This window comes from Perissodus microlepis, chromosome 20 (assembly GCF_051167445.1).
Source record: "Perissodus microlepis isolate ML-2025 ecotype Zambia chromosome 20, ASM5116744v1, whole genome shotgun sequence".
Lineage (NCBI taxonomy): Eukaryota > Metazoa > Chordata > Actinopteri > Cichliformes > Cichlidae > Perissodus > Perissodus microlepis.
Genome location: NC_140480.1, coordinates 4352158 through 4368439, shown reverse-complemented (window position 1 = coordinate 4368439; position 16282 = coordinate 4352158). Strand labels below are relative to the sequence as shown.

At 40.7% G+C, this 16282-nt stretch overlaps 1 protein-coding gene across 1 annotated transcript; it reads right to left on the bottom strand.

Moving 5' to 3' along the window:
• Positions 1-1832: 1832 nt before the first annotated feature.
• On the bottom strand, positions 1833-10434 carry eno1a (enolase 1a, (alpha)). Its single transcript, XM_084916911.1, has 12 exons — positions 10309-10434; positions 8176-8270; positions 5715-5810; positions 5184-5242; positions 4743-4812; positions 4291-4424; positions 3922-4144; positions 3353-3550; positions 2790-2991; positions 2601-2709; positions 2442-2500; positions 1833-2350 (listed from the first exon to the last, which is right to left on the bottom strand). The coding sequence occupies exons 2-12, from the start codon at positions 8258-8260 to the stop codon at positions 2287-2289; spliced, it is 1299 nt and encodes a 432-aa protein (XP_084773037.1). The 5' UTR covers positions 8261-8270; positions 10309-10434; the 3' UTR covers positions 1833-2286.
• Between the last annotated feature and the right edge of the window lie 5848 nt (positions 10435-16282).

Below are 16282 nucleotides of genomic sequence, written 5' to 3'. Positions count from 1 at the left end.
ATAATAACAGAGTAAATATTTGTAGTTATTGAATAGCTGCACAATAAGAAGTTTTTATTATAATAATTTTTTAAAGCATAGAATAGAATAGAATATTATACTGCTGTTGACACTTTAATAAGCAGTAGAGGCTATGCAACAGAGTAGAGTAGAGTAGAACACATCTTGTATTACTTGAATTTAGGATAAGAACTATGGAATGCAACAGAATAGAATATCTCGTTAGACCCTATAACATACAGTAAGGACTTTAGAATAATAGCTAGAAAAGCTGCACTAGGATATTTTTTTTGTCATTATGTTTTAGATTGGACTAGAATAGAATAGAATAGAATAGAAGATGTGATCATATGCAACACTAATTCTAGAGTACATTAAAGGTAAAAAAGAGACGTATAACTCTTCAAGTGAGATGATCACAAAATTAACACAGTTTAATCCCATATAATTGCCTCCACTGGGCTGCTGTCCACTCCACACCTGCACATTATGTATTTGGAGAACTGAAATTATTTATTTAGTTTCGTTTAATTCATGTCGGTTACAGTTAACAGTTATCCGTCCTGTGCATTTAATGCTCATTAGTTTTACTGTTAAGTTCAGCTACATCTGAAGCCACAAGTTTGTTTATTTTTTCTTAGAACAAATACGAGTTTTGCTTTTAGAATATAAAACAGTTTTTTCTTTCCTAAATACATGTGATGCTACAAAACTTTAATTTATTAGGGGTTATTGTCGTTTGAATGAAAATTACTAAGTTGATTTATTTTGAAATTGGAATTAACACGGAGCCATTTTGTTTAATTGGCTTAACACTGTTTAATTTTTCAACTTTTCATGTGCTCACGTTTGAATTTAATTGAGTGCCAAGACTCTACCTTTTGGGATCTTTTCAGCAGTCATAATATGTATATTATATAAACATATCCGAAACATGCCCAGAAGTTTTGAGGAAGTCCAACAAAACCAACTTTCAGAATTTATTTATGATGAAGCGACAACATTTAGGTGTCCCTCAGAACCTCGCTTTCCCTCTTTACCCACACCAGCTCCTATTTTAAAAAAGTATAGTCAGAAAGGTGCACCGTTTCATCTGAACACTAGAGGGAGCAGGTCTAAAGGAAAACATTGGGTATAATTCACGCTGTAATATCGCTTTACAGTCTCCCACATTTACTTTCTTAGAGGATTAACTTTGTGTGAAAAACATTTATTTAAGGTTAAGTGTGAGAATGATTAAACTTACGCAATTCTTGCCAAGTGGTTCAGCTGACAGAGTCTGCAATGTGTGACAGGTAGCGTCTTTGTATCAGTGATTTGTAATACATCTCCCTGGTGACACCTAAACAATGGAAGCAGGTTCAGAAAGGGCTCACACAAAGTAAATTGGTGTGGCACAAACCCAGCTGGCAATCCCCTGCGGTACCATACCCCTGGTGAAAAGAGTCTCATTTATCTTGGCAAGGCTCAGTAGAGAAAGAGGCTGCTTCGAGCTTCTGGATTCTTTTACCCAGGGGCCAACAAATGGAGCCCCACAGCTCTGGGCTCATATTTTGCCTTCTTGGTGGCTTTCAGATTACGCCACATACACCACATAGGTAGGAGCAGTTATGGAGCACAAGCCGTTTACTGTAGATGCTCTGACTTTCTTTGAAGGAAAGTTATGAATTATTAATGAACTGTTACAGTGACCATCATTATGAGATGCAGTAAGCAAAAAGTGGCAACAATTTCACAACTGTTTCAGGGAGTTTTCTTGCCATTGTGCATTTAGTGTGCATTAATAATTTCATAATAAAGCATTTAAGTGAAACAAAACTAAAACTTCAGAATAACTTTTCAAACTATATTATTTATTACACGTTTCTGCAGACGTGTACATCAACACAAGACCTCGTCAGATGCGACACATTGCACATACAACAGTCTTACCAATGCTTCGAACAGAGCCTCACTAATGTTACAGTAGCTCATTTACTCAGTAGAGGACCAAATTCACTACAACTCACGAAAAGCTGAACAAAAATCTCTCACACAGTTACACAGACAAAAACACAAGGACCAACACTATTCAGGAACTAAAGCAGAGATTGAAGATGAGCTGAACTGTGACTTCACTAGGACGTGCTGTCCCCTCCCTACGCCACAGACTTGGACCTTAGATGTCAGTGGTGTTTCTCTCCATCTTCTCTTTAACAGGGTAGGCAACCTAGCGTGGCGTATACTGTATGTGTGAGGATTATATATGAGCAATGAACACACAGAGGCCCAAGGAGGAAGACCAGCTCAGATGGGGTGTCTGAAGTTCTGGCCAGCAAAACGGGCCTTGTCGCCAAGCTCCTCTTCAATCCTAAAAGACAGTGATCATGGTTGGTTAAAGTGGACTTCCATGTAACTGTAAAACAACAACGGTAATGTGCATGTTTTTAGAAGGGACTCACCTGAGGAGCTGGTTGTACTTGGCCAAACGCTCAGATCGGCAAGGTGCACCCGTCTTGATCTGGGAAGGAATAAAGACACATAAGAGCAAGTCTGTAACATGCAAGCAACTACCTGACTAAGTGTAAAGTCAGCTTTAAAACAACAAGATATAGTTTTACCTGTCCAGTGCAGAGACCAACCACAAGGTCAGCGATGAAGGTGTCCTCTGTCTCTCCAGAGCGGTGGCTGACCATCACACCCCAGCCATTGCTCTGGGCCATCTTGCAGCTAAAAGAGAAGACCCAATAAGCCAGCTAATACTTTTATGTAAATGAGTGGGATTGTGTTGCAGTGCTGTGGACACTCACGCCTGCAGAGACTCTGTGACGGAGCCGATCTGGTTGACTTTAAGCAGCAGGCAGTTGCAGGCTTTGTCAGACACAGCCTTGGAGATGCGTTTGGGGTTGGTAACGGTGAGATCGTCACCCACAACCTGGATGCTGGTACTGGCTGTGAATTTGGTCCATGCCTCCCAGTCATCCTGGTCAAAAGGGTCCTCAATGGACACCACTGTTAGGATAGGAATTAATGATTCAGTCAATAAAAGGCTAATCTGGCGGGGTTTTTTTACATACAGAAACCTAAAACCTTAAATTGGTTATTCTCTTTGTTGGCCACTTGGTGGCAGCAGAAACAAGTTTGTAACTGCTCCACTTTTGACGACAGTGTACAATGAATTTTGCAGATGCATGGCATGTATGATTCTCTGTATAGACATGCAGAGCATATCTATACATCATTCATGTGCAACAACTATGGATAGAGTTGCAACAGGGCATTATGATCTGATGAGGATTCAAATGTCATGGAGCAGTACTCACTGAATGAAACAAAACAAACAATGACAAAAAAGTATCCATTTAAAACTCACCGGGGTAATCTTTGACGAAGCTCCTATATAGGTCAGCCAGCTTGTCGGAGGAGATGTAGCGGTTAGGGTCATCGGGAGACTTGAAGTCCAGATCATACTTGCCGCCCTTGTAGAACTCAGAAGCAGCTACATCCATGCCAATGACGATCTTATCGGAGTATCCGGCCTTAGCGATGGCATGTTTCAGCAGCTCCAGAGCTGATAAAACAACATACAGTGAAAGGGTGACTGCATTTGTCGACAATTAAATCAAAGTTATCATTCTGAAAAATGAGTCACCACTGAAAGCTCTGCACCACTACGACAGCTGCCATATCAGCACATTGACCTGACACTGGAGGCTCAGGCTAGCAGTACTGAATTGAGACCTTAATTTAGAAACCGTATGTCAACTTCAGCAGTGACATAAGTGAAGATACTTTCCTGGAAGCTCTAAGAATTCAATGCTTTCAAGACACACCCTTTAGGACTATTCAAGGTGTACAGTAATAACTTCTGACTCTAAATGTTTGCAAAGATAACCATTTACTCTGTGTGAAATGGCTGTTATAGCTGATTACTTCTCTAACCTTCTTTGTTCTCAAGGATGTTGGGGGCGAAGCCACCCTCATCTCCTACATTGGTGGCATCCTTTCCGTACTTCTCCTTGATGACATTCTTCAGGTTGTGGTAGACCTCAGCACCAATACGCATGGCCTCCTTGAAGCTGCTAGCACCAACGGGCAGGATCATGAACTCCTGCATAGCCAGCTTGTTGCCTGCATGGGAGCCACCATTGATGACATTGAAAGCCTGAAAGGAAGCAGAGAGGACCAGCTTTTAGCCTAATGCAATCATGGATGAATACAATGACCCTTTGAATGAGATATTAATGGTCTATGAGGCCTATTTATCAATAAAGTGTAAAAAGCCTTGGATAATTATGCTATGATGCTCACAGGAACTGGGAGAATGACTTCAGGATTGCCAGCCAGGTCAGCAATGTGGCGGTAGAGGGGAACGCCCTTCTCTGCAGCACCAGCCTTGCACACAGCCAGGGAGACGCCCAGGATGGCATTAGCACCAAACTTAGCTGCAGGATAGTAAACACAAATAATTCACAATATAATATATACTGTCAAGACATAGCTTGTGATGTTCTCCATTGTTTGTGGAGAGCATTTTTGGATTTTTGAGGTTTAGACACTGTTTAATTAAAATCTCCAAACACTATATATGCAATTCCATACTGAAAACTTTCAGGAGGTTACAAACAAATAACCATCGCTGGAGCAGAAATACTGTTTAAAATGGTCCTATGCACTGCCCAGTATTTACCAAAAATATCTTTAAATGTTTTTATTTATACATGTGTCCTCACAAAATATTGTAAAGCACACTGGTATCTTACACTTGTTTTCAGTGCCATCCATGTCCAGCATCAGCTTGTCGATCTTCTCCTGCTCCAGAACGTTCACATCCTGGATTAAACACAACATGACAGGTTTAGTTGGACTGGGTGGGGAAAGAGGCTGAACTTAAACTGGTTTATTTCTAAATCAATAGTTCATTAGATCACACTACAAAGATGTTAGAGTAATCAAACCATGTCAGTTATTTTACTGTAGTTCTGCTAGTATAGACGGGTTTATAGATGCTTTGGGTATATCATGAGGTTAATGTAAAATTCAGTCACAACAAACTGTTCAGTGCATACAGTTATGCATTTCCCAGTTACTGCTACTAATAACACACTTTTGTGTTTTCATTTACTGCTGCAATTCTAACTTCTTAACACAATTCATTTGACACTAGAACACAGTTATATTAGTCAAACAATAAATGGTCCTACCTTGCTAACCAGTGCAGGTGCAATAGTTTTATTGATATGGTCAACTGCTTTTGAGACACCTGCAAGGAACAAGCAGACCATGACTGACTCAGACAGAAGAAGACCATGCAGAGTAGGCGAGACAGATGACCACAGAGCATCCAATTGTATGAGACAGTGTGTGAGCAATTAGTGGCAAAATGTAATTTACCCAGTGATTATTTTGCTCTTTTATTTTTTTTCCTTTATTCTTAGATCTGTGATCATCTGCTTGTGCCCGACAAGGTTAGTTTCCAAAAGCCAAACTCATTTTTCATGCTGCTGTGCACGGCAATATGTAAAGAGTCACTCCGTTACTCCACACTTTATTTACCTGGTTACATAATGCAGGGGCCAAAAAATCATTTATATATTTAACTGCTCTTTTGACTCCTAACAGGAGGGAGAGAGATGTAGGAATCAGAAATGAAGTAGTAAAAGATGAGGAGCGAGAGAGCAGAATGTAAAGTGGAAATGGCACAAAAGATTGTAAAATAAATAGAGATGTCTTACCTTTGCCCATGTAGCGTGTTTTATCATTGTCACGGAGCTCCAGAGCCTCATAGATGCCTGTGGAGGCACCGCTGGGAACTGCAGCCCTGAAGAGACCTTGGAGACACAGAGGACATTTCAATTTGTTACTTCAAAGTGCTATTTCACGTCACAGATATTCAACAAAAGATTGCCTGGACTTTGACATATGTTGAAATCTGATTTCACCATGTAAGAGATTACCATTATACCATACTTCCTGACTTTGGGTGTGTGCTTTCTACATGCTGTCTTCACAAAGAGGAACATGTTTGTTAGGACAACAAGTGCAGAGGAGGGGCTACTTGGTACACAAGGGACAGCAGTGAGTATCAGCTAAAGGTGTCTCCTGCTCCAAAATGAAATAAACCATGTTGGGAGGAAGTTGTAACGGCTGTGCTGCAAAATCTGTGATGTAACAGGCAAAGCCAGATGGCCAACTGAGCATGTGCAGTGCATCTGTGGGATGATAGCAAGCCACACCCATATATAAGAGGATAGCCATTTCAGATTCACCCAAGTGATTGGAAATTGGAGCCGAGCAAAAAAAATCTATTCAGCTTGCTCAGTGAAGCGGCAATGATGGTGTGAGTCTGAGGGGATTTAGGGCTTAGCACAAGAGGACACAGCCACTGTCAAAGCAGTGAGTTCAAGCTTAACGAATCATCTGCATCAAGACATCACCTGGATGCTTTTGGGGAATGCTGCCAAATATCCAGGTCACATTATTAACAGCTTTCTGGCTGAACACAATAAAAAGGAGAGCCGTAGAGAAAAGCAATGAATCAGCAAATCTTCAAGTACCTACAGTAAAAGTGAATTCCTTTTTTTTGTGCCAACAGCCCATCACGCAGATGGCATGATGGGCAACAAGCATAGTGGGTTATCTAATATGACTGTGAAGCTGGTTACATAATAGTGCAAAAACACATCTCAGTTACTATGACCGACATACTCTGGGTGCAGCACGCTCGCTTTGGTCTGTGCAGTTAATGATGTCAAAACAAGTCTGGTGGACTTAAAAGGGCCCAAGAAGAATAAGGGTGCTATTTACAGTAAACTGGAGCACGTAGCAACCATCCAAAACTAATGAAGAGACGGAAGGGCAGCAGAAGAGGGCAGACAATCTATTCAAACCAGTGCATTCAAGGCAGCGTAGCCGGCTTCACACATTTCCGTGTCAATGACCATTCAGGTTGCTTCGTTAAAATTCTCAGGACATTTCACTGGGTTGAGCTGTTCCTTTATTTGAGCTCTTATAACAGAATAGCTTGCCAAAAAAAACTTCAAACCCTTGCCAGGCCATTCAGTTAGTTAAAATAAAATTGATCTCAACCTCCAGCATACGTGTGGAACAGTGCAGCGTTTGGATGCTTTATGGTCAACAGCTTCATTATCTTAACTGGTATACAATAAGGAGACGGACGTGAACTGTAGATTTAATTTCCCTGACACCTTTACTTTACATAAAATGAAGATTCAACTCAACTCGCTGGTTTGCCAGAAGCACCTACTGTATGAGCTACAACTGCTCCCAAACAGGAACCATTACAGTAACAGAGCGCTGCAGAGGCAGTGTGACATTACAGGAGCTATTTTCACATATCCATCATCTGATCTGATCCAGCGAGGGCCACTCTGAAGACGGCAACAGTGTAGGTTACCAAGTTGCTGGTCTGACTGCCTAAATACACACGTTAGCAGACAATAATTTCATGTGCAGGTTATACATGATTTCAAATTACCTGTTAAACACATGCATTTGAAAGTGGGTTTATGAGTCCCCCTTTTACGTTACCAGACTTCCTGAAAGGATTACTCATAAAATGTGGTCTATCAAGAGGCTACAAAGCCGGCCTAGACTGTGAGGCCCTCTCCACCATGCTTTAAAGCTGGAATAAGGATTTTGTATTGGGTGTTCATCGTTCTTTAACTCCTAACGTGATATTTTTTGCCCAAAAGTTCAACTGCTGTCTTATGTGCCAACAGAACATTGTGCCAGAAGGGTTGTGAAACATGCAGGTATGCTTTTGCAATCGTCAGATGTGGTAAAGTTTTTAGCAGGTTGTAGAGATTTTTACAGATTTTGTACGCCTTTATTCATAAGGTGGGGGCACCACTACAAGCCCCACTCAGTCTCCTTTCCTTACTTGAAACAGTTGTTAGGAAAACATTTTGCTTACTTTTTCCAGCATAGCCTATGAGTCAGTACTCATACTATAATATAGACATGACAAGTGCAGCTGTTTGCATGTGGTTCACAGCCAAAGGCTTCACAATGTCTTGCATTTAACTGTAGATGCACTTTAGGTTGTGAGCTGTGCCACCACTGACTAGAAGATCAGGTTTTATAAGCTGCAAGGTATAAAAGACCTTTCTCTTCTTAAGCCTTTAATTCATATAAAAGGAGTCCAAGAAAGAATGTAGTTTATCCATACAGTACCTTTCTTAGTGTAAAGATCAACTTCCACAGTGGGGTTGCCACGGGAGTCAAAAATCTCACGAGCGTGGATCTTCAGGATAGACATGATTCTGGATCTGCAGAAGAAACAAATGTAAGAGGGATTAGTGTAGGATTCCTTCACAGGCCAAGCAGACGGGCCCCTTTAGAGTTTCTACTTACGAATTAAAGCATTGAGTAGAGAGGTGGCAATAAATTTGGGATACACAGCGACACACTCACAATAACAAGTAAATAATCTGAAGATGGATTTCAGAGAAAACAGCAATAAATCTTCTCGATTGTTCTCTAATTAAGTATATGGCTGTGCAGACCACCTAAACTGATGTGTACTGGCTGCGAGGGCAGAGGTAATAGCAGACAGGCGTGGCTACTGCAGTAGAGGAAAATCTGTATAGGTTCATTTAGTTTACTTATTGCATCAGACTATAAAACAGCATTGCAAAATGTTTGCAAAAAAAAAAAAAAAATCCCTGTACGTGACAATAAGAGAGTGACCAAGCAGAAAACCTATTTGACTTCTTTTTGTTTCTTTTGTTTTCACTGCAATGATATTACAGGCACGAGATGTGGTCTAATCTCATGGAGCCTTTTATTATCTCGTGAAATTTCAGGAGCAGAGGTCAGAGAAGGTTTTAAGAGAGACTGTTTGCCCATGATGCCTGCAGCACTATTGATTTACATTGGTTTTATCCAACGTGCCCCAATTCCAATTTTTGCCTTGCACATCTGCACATACTGAGTGCCTGAATGAACTCCCGAGTTCAGCCTGGAAAGCTGTGTCAGAGTGCAGAAACAATGGAAAATCCTCTGTCCCCAGAGATCTGTGTGGAAATTTACCAGAGGTGACAGTGATGAAGCACAATTGCATGCGTCTACAAAAAATCTTTAGGTACATAAAATCATTTATATAACTTCTGGGGACCTTTTGACTACCCAAATTAAAGATTTATGCCATTTTAAATAGGCATGTCGCTGGTGACATTTCCTGTGTTTTACCAGCATGTTAGTTTTTTTTCTTCAAAGGTTAATATTTCTCAAGTTACACAAAATGCTATCAACTGGATAATCCATCAATTATCATCCATCCCCATGCAGGCTAAATACCCTTTGGGTTCTTGACAGCTAGTCATATAGAAAGTATATTTGAGATGACTTCATACATTTTAGCCTTGTTGGAGCAAATAACTAATCATCATATTTGTAGCTACCGAAAATTCTTCAATATAATAAGCAGTGGATGCCACGTGAATAGCTAATATTTGTTAATCTTGCCGTTTTTTGGTGCACGATCATTGCAAACTCCGGGAGCGAACATGTAAGCTGAGAGTATAATGGCACCTGGAGACAAATGAATAATTAAGGATTGAAACTTGATGTGTGTTGCAAGCCTCCTACATATACACTAGTCTGAAACCTGAAAAAAAAACTTTTAAAGCTGCATCAGTAATCTTATAACCTACTGAGTGAGTGATTCATAAAAATACTACGAGGCTACAGAAATGACTCAAATTGACTTGAAGGGGGAAAATGAGACATTAAAGGTCGTGTAATCCTGCTACACACGGTAATTTTCCTTTACTCGGTGGACACACCTCCAGTCTGATGCAAGCAACTGGTAGCTTACCCACAGCCTCAGCCAGCGTAGAATGCTTGAAGTGGCGCACGTTTGAGGTAATCAGGCAAAAACACCCCTAAAAGTGATTCTTTAGTAACAAACAGCAAACACAGGCTGCAGGAAGCAGGGCTTGCAACATGACGCCCTGTTCCCCACACACTGCAGCTCTAAATGGACAGACATCTCGCCAGCTGACGGCAGTGGTTTAAAAATAGACAGTGGGCTACAAACTGCTCCAGCCTGTGAGCCACCGAGCCATCAATGGGGTTAAATGAGTGGGCGTATAAATGAGCAATAAGCGCCCGAAGTGTAAGCTAACACAAGGACAAGACTTCGAGGATGTCAAGGATGAAGAGCACTCTTTAGACTATGACATGACAACTAAAAAACTTTATATTAATAAACGCTGTCATTAGAATAGACCCTTTAAATCACGAACATCATTATAATGGCTTAAAAGTATGAATAAAAAGCCAAAAAAGATTGAAATGAGTTACCTTTCCGGCCTAACTGTGTGCAAGGACGAAGCTGTCTCTCTCTGGTGCGGGCAGGCAGAGAAGGCGCTCGTGACGCTTCGGGTTGGATAATAAGCGAATGGAATCAGGAAGAAACTGAGAAACGGCGCAACGCCATTGGCTGGAGCTCACTCACGAGTGCAGACGGTTGCGAGAGGCGACGCACGTTCACCACCGTCAGGAGGCAGACCTTGAAAATGAAGAGGATGCGGATTTGTTTTAAAACCTCAGCATCACCTTAATAAAATCAGCATGTAGACAGTCAACGATAAAGTGTGCGTTTCTAATAGAGATGCCTATTGGGAAATTTATTTTTTATTTGATTTTTTTTTTTGCGAGAATGAAAGAGTCGGTTGCAATGCGGAAAGATGACGCAGAGATGAGTACGTGCAGAAAAGCAGGCAGGGATCTCCGGTGGGGTGTTTCGCTGCTGGACACGTCACTTGAGGTCACATTTCCTGGCAACGACTTTTCCCCCTTCCCACAAGGATTTCATAAATGAATGGCAAATTTGGGGCGCATGCATTTTACACAAGACCCAGCCCACAGTGAGCCATCGTGCGGGTTACAGAGACTGCAGCAGGCACCTCAGAATAGAAATGGTAATTCACCATCAGGGCTGAAAGTCTTCTTACTTAACTATATAGAAATTTTTGTGATTTTATTAGTCCTGGCACTGAGTTAGAAGGTGTAAACTTGGATATCCACAGTATACATTTAAAAGATTGGCTGCACTAGTTATCAATATCAAGACTGCAGTAATGAATCACGGCATGAATGAGTGAGTACCGGGTTTCCCCCACACGTCTGTGCTGTGACTCCTCGTCATTTCACGACGTGGGTTCATGCAGCTGCGCAGTGGAGGGAATGCAGCACCCATGACAGATCAGAGCGTGATGGTGAGAGCCTGCTGCAGTGACCTTGAGACGGTCAATGTGGCACTCATGTGCAAGTGCGCCATCTGCTGCTCAGATACTGAACAGCAGATATTTTCAGTTGTGAATGTCATTTATTTACGTTAGATGGGAGGAAATTGTATCCAAGAAGACTTCAAATTCTAAAATAAAAAAAAGTCTTAAGCCAGCCTTTATTTAAAAAAACAAGAAAACATTTTACTTCCAAGCAGCCAGTAATTTTTTAAAAGAAATCTTGAGCAGTAGTTTTCCAGTCTTTCAGAAGGCATTTACATTTTTTCCTTTTGTCATGATCCTGGGTCGTTGACCCAGCGTTTTGTGTTTCTTTTTGGGTTCATCTTGTGTTTGGTGTTTATTCTGATTCTGTATTAATTCTTTGGGTTGGTTGTCGTGTTTATTATCCCTACCTGCGTCTCCCCTCTGTGCTCCGTTCAGGTCCCTGCGTTTTTGCTGTAAAACAGTCTGTGTGTTTCCGGTTTTACTTTGTAGGTCTGCTTCTCCTCATGTCCATTAGTGTCAGCTGTGTCCACCCCTGCATGTCATCTCCTCATTACCTAGTGTGTATTTATAGTGTGTGTTGGCTTCTGTTCATCGTCGGATCGTCTGGGTTTCTCGGTGTAACTACGGCTCTCTGCATTCTCCGCTCCCCGTTTCATGCTTAGGTTTGTCATTTAGTTTTCCCAGTCTAGGTTTTTTCAGTCATTCGTCTTTTCTCCCTGCCTGTTCAGTCGCTCCACTTCTGTAAATAAATCATCACTCTCATCACCAGTCAACTGCCTGCATTTTGGGTCCTTTTCCTCCTACACCACACGGCTCACCCCGCCAGCCGTGACACCTTTGGACATTGGCTGCTTTCTTAAATTCATTTTCAGACCCGCTCTTGCACCTTATCATTTCAGATTAGTATTTTTTGTTTGTTTGCTAAGTCAATTAACACTAACCCATCATTCAAGCATAAAAAGGTACCTAAACCATGTTGTTCACCTAACTTATCCAGTACTCTGTTTAAATAACACATGTGGAGATACAGAAATTCTTTTATTGCTGCCATATAACCTGCATCATTATAATTGCATTAATAACATTCTTTACAGCATTATTCCATTTAATAATATTTCTCACAGTATTGATATTGCATTAAAGTTGTTTATTGAAGATGTTCATTTAAGGATCCTTCCATTATGTTAACTTTTATTACAGGTACGGCCAGAAGTATTTCATACACATTGCATAGTATTTGTGCTCATTCAGAGTTGTTGCTTAGTCTACAGAGGGTCTTAAGCTTTGTGAAGCGCGATGTCTTCACAATCTATTGTGTTAAAGACTAGAGCATAGAAGGATAACTGCAATACATGCTTACAATACACATATAATCTAGAAATGTGCCAGGCCTGAGGCCTTAACTCATTTAGCTTCTAACTGCATTTTAGTCTACTTCGTAACAGATGACCGGAGTCAACAACCAGCCCTCAGAGATCCTGAAGGCTTGAAGTTATTGCCTTGTTTGGAAGGTGTTATAGAAATGAGAAGTTCTAGGTCTGTTTATAGCCATCTAAGATGTACCATTTACTGTAACTAACGTCTTTAACCTATTTTTACGCCATGGAAGGGCGGATACCTCAGTGCTTTAAAAGTGTTCTCAACATGTATTTTTGTCAGAAGACATATGCTGATGTTTTCTCTCCCATGTGTTAATAAACTCATCGTTTGATTGCACTTTTCTGGGGCCTCCGTGGTTTGTTTCACTGCTCTGCATTGATTGATTTCGCGACACACACAATTTAGCTAGAAAACAATTTTTGATTGTATCTTTAGGCACCCTGTTACTAGCAGCCTGTTACAAGAACACACCATCCCTCCATGCATGGGAGCTGGAGCCCAAAACATAATGTGTTTCCATTTCTTCTGCCGAATCTATAAAAAATGCCCAAGATAACGCAGTCTGCGTTATCCCAAGATAACGCAGTCTGCGTTATCCCAAGATAACGCAGGAGAAGTGGCTAGAAGCAGCTAACACTTCTTCTAACAAAAAAGTGTTAGAAGAAAAAAAACAAAAAAGTGTTAGCCAAAAAAACATAGCTTATCTCAGCCTGGCTTGCAGACAACTGAGTATGAAAAACATCTGGGAGTCATGTCATCAAGAACTGACACAGGACCTCAGGGATTCATGACCCTTCAATTGATCCATCTACTGTTCACTGAAGCCTCATCAGAAACGGTCTCAGTGGAAGGGTGACTGTCAAGAAGCCGTTCTTATGGAAGTCAAGCAGGGCTGAGGTATGCCAAATTACACAAGAACTGGGCTAAAAAATCAGTAGCCACAGGTCTTATAGTGAGATGAATCAAATCTGTTCTCAATATATACCAAGAAAGTCGAGAGAGCTGACACCAGTGAATGTCTGCAACCATCTGTAAAACAAGGTGGATGCCTTGTCATGTAGTGTTGGGGATTTTGTCAAAATTGGTAGAATTATGAACACAGAAGGTTATTGTGCATTTATGAGCCACCGTGCAATACTATCTGGAAAGCATTAGATTTGCAACAGCTTAATTTTTTCAGCCTGAGAATGATCCCAAGCATGCAGTAAAAGCATACCATTATAGAAATACACACAATGGAAGTCTATAATTTATGGATAGGCCTCCCCCAGAGCTGGACCTCAACATTACTGAAGCAGTGTGGGATCATCTAAAGGCAGCCAAAAACCAAAGAAGAACTTTGGATGTGCTTCAAGAAGTCTGGAGAAATATTCCTGAAGACTGCTTAAAGTCAAGTCAAGTAGAGTTTTATTGTCAACCCAACAATATACACTCAAGTATACAATGGGACGAAATATCGTCCTCTTGGATCAAAGGTGCAAACTGAAAAAATAAAAATAAGAATTACATATATACAACTATAAAGAAATAAGATAAATTAAGAATAAGTACAACAGTATTGTGCCTGAATAGAAATAGAATAAGAAATAGAAAAGAATGAGAATAATGAGGGAGGGGTGATGCGGGTCAGCCATGATGCTAGTGGCTTTACGAATGCAGTGTGAGGTGTAAATATCCTGTAGACTGGGTAGAGAGCTGCCAATAATGTGCTCAGCGGTCCCCACAAACCTGTGGAGGGCTCTGTGGTCGACGCATGGCAGTTTCTATACCAGACTGTGAAGCAGCTGGTTAGGATGCTCTCTATGGTGCCTCTGTAGAAGGTGTTAAGGATGGGTTTGGGGAGGCGCACCTTCTTCAGTCATCTCAGGAAGTGCAGTCGCTGGAAGAAACCTTGCCTAAGAGAGCTTCTATGTTGCATAATAAAGGTGGTCACAGCAAATATTGACTTTCAAGCTCTTTAGAATTGTGTTTTTGCCTTACATATTGTATTTGTATGTATGCTTGTGCATGTCTTAATTAACTGCTGCACATATTTCCATTTTCCAATATGAAGAAATGATGGTGGGTCAAGACTTTTGCACAGCACTATAGGTGTTTCAGTGAAAGCACCGGTAACAGTTCAAAGGCCATTAGTTTTCCTCATTTATCAGAAAATGCTCAAGCTGTGAAACAAGACTTCTGTATACACCGATCCCTGAGAGGATAATTATGGGCACGATAATTCTTGAAAGAGTTAAAAAATGATTCAGCCATGACTTTTTTTTAAGTCCAGAGGTGACTCATTAGTGTTTGGACAGCCGGGTTGTGATATTCTCCCTCGCTGACTGTTTCACTTCCTGTTTCCTTTTAGCTCTTCAATTCCTCAGAACTACTCAGCGGCTACTCAGTCCATCAACTTTGTTTAAAATCAACAGTAAAACCCAGAAACTCAAATTTTCTTCTTTAATAATAAATGGTGTATAACCTATGCATCGGTAAGAGGTGTATTATTAGCATTTAGTTACAATTAAGTTCCTCAGAAAGGTTGATTTGTAATAGTTTTGCAACAATTACAGCTTTTTAAAAGTTTATATTTGGTCATTAGGCCACAGTTTCAGTCTTAAAAGGGGAAGATGTGGCATTTTAGTGTGTGAAATGTGAAATGAGAGTAAGGTCTGTTTATTTACTTCCTGCCAATAGTTTGATGACTTTGCCTTTTTATGGGAATGTGGCAGACTATTTCTCGATCGGGCGCAGCATCTCTGCCTGTTGGTGGCATCTTGCATATATATGTCACAGAGGCTTCCTGTCCTCTCTCCTGCCATATACCTGTGAAACGGTGGGAGGAAGCTGCACTGCCACTCTCTAGAGCTGCACCTGGCAGTGAGGAAGCGTGATAAGAGAACTGATGCTTTTGATCGTGTTTCTGCATGCCAGTTTTAAATGTTTTCCCACAGCCTAAGCCCAGGCTCTCTACACTGTGAGGATAGTTCGCTGAAGAAAGAGTAAGAAGCTCATGAAGCATGATAGGTCTTTTGCTATTGTACTAAACCAGCTCTCTTGTACATTTGGCTCTATTTTGTTTCCTGTGAGCTGTTTTCATCCTCTAACTCCAAGAAATCCCTAGTAAAGAGGTGACCTCTGCAGTGACGTAGAATATCCACTGCTATGAGAAGCGTGAGATCTGTGTGCACGTCAGCAGTTTAATGTCTTCCAGGCACACAATTAAAACAGTGTTTGTCAAACCACAGACTTGGCTAGAAGAGTGGTGTCAAACATAAGACCCGAGGGCCAGAATCTGCCTGGCAAAGACGCCAATCCAGCCCACTGCAGAGCTTTGGAAAATAAGGAGGGCATAGACCTTTTTTTTTAACTTGTAATTGCATTTGATTAGATTTTGAAGCTTCTCCTACTCATAAAGACCTTCGATTATGGTCATTCATACTACACCAAAGTAATTAATTAACAGATAAATAATTAAATGACAGAAAATTTCCTGTTTTGTTTTTTGTTTTCTTACCCTGGGTCTACACTAAAACAATCAGATATTTTCTGCGAATTAACTGATACTTTCTCTTTTTCTGTATATTTAAATATTTATTTTTAATTTCCTTCGGGGCCAACCTTCGGGATCAATAAAGTTTTATTGAATTGAATTAAATTGAATGCTGACACATTTCTTT

Bases quoted from the DNA above. Each gene is read 5' to 3' on its own strand.
- eno1a (XM_084916911.1), bottom strand. From the start codon at position 8,260: ATGTCTATCCTGAAGATCCACGCTCGTGAGATTTTTGACTCCCGTGGC. The intron at 2,710-2,789 runs GTGAGTGTCCAC...CTTCTCTTTTAG, and splicing joins GTCACAGAGTCTCTGCAGGC to CTGCAAGATGGCCCAGAGCA. The intron at 2,351-2,441 runs GTGAGTCCCTTC...ACTGTCTTTTAG, and splicing joins AAGTACAACCAGCTCCTCAG to GATTGAAGAGGAGCTTGGCG.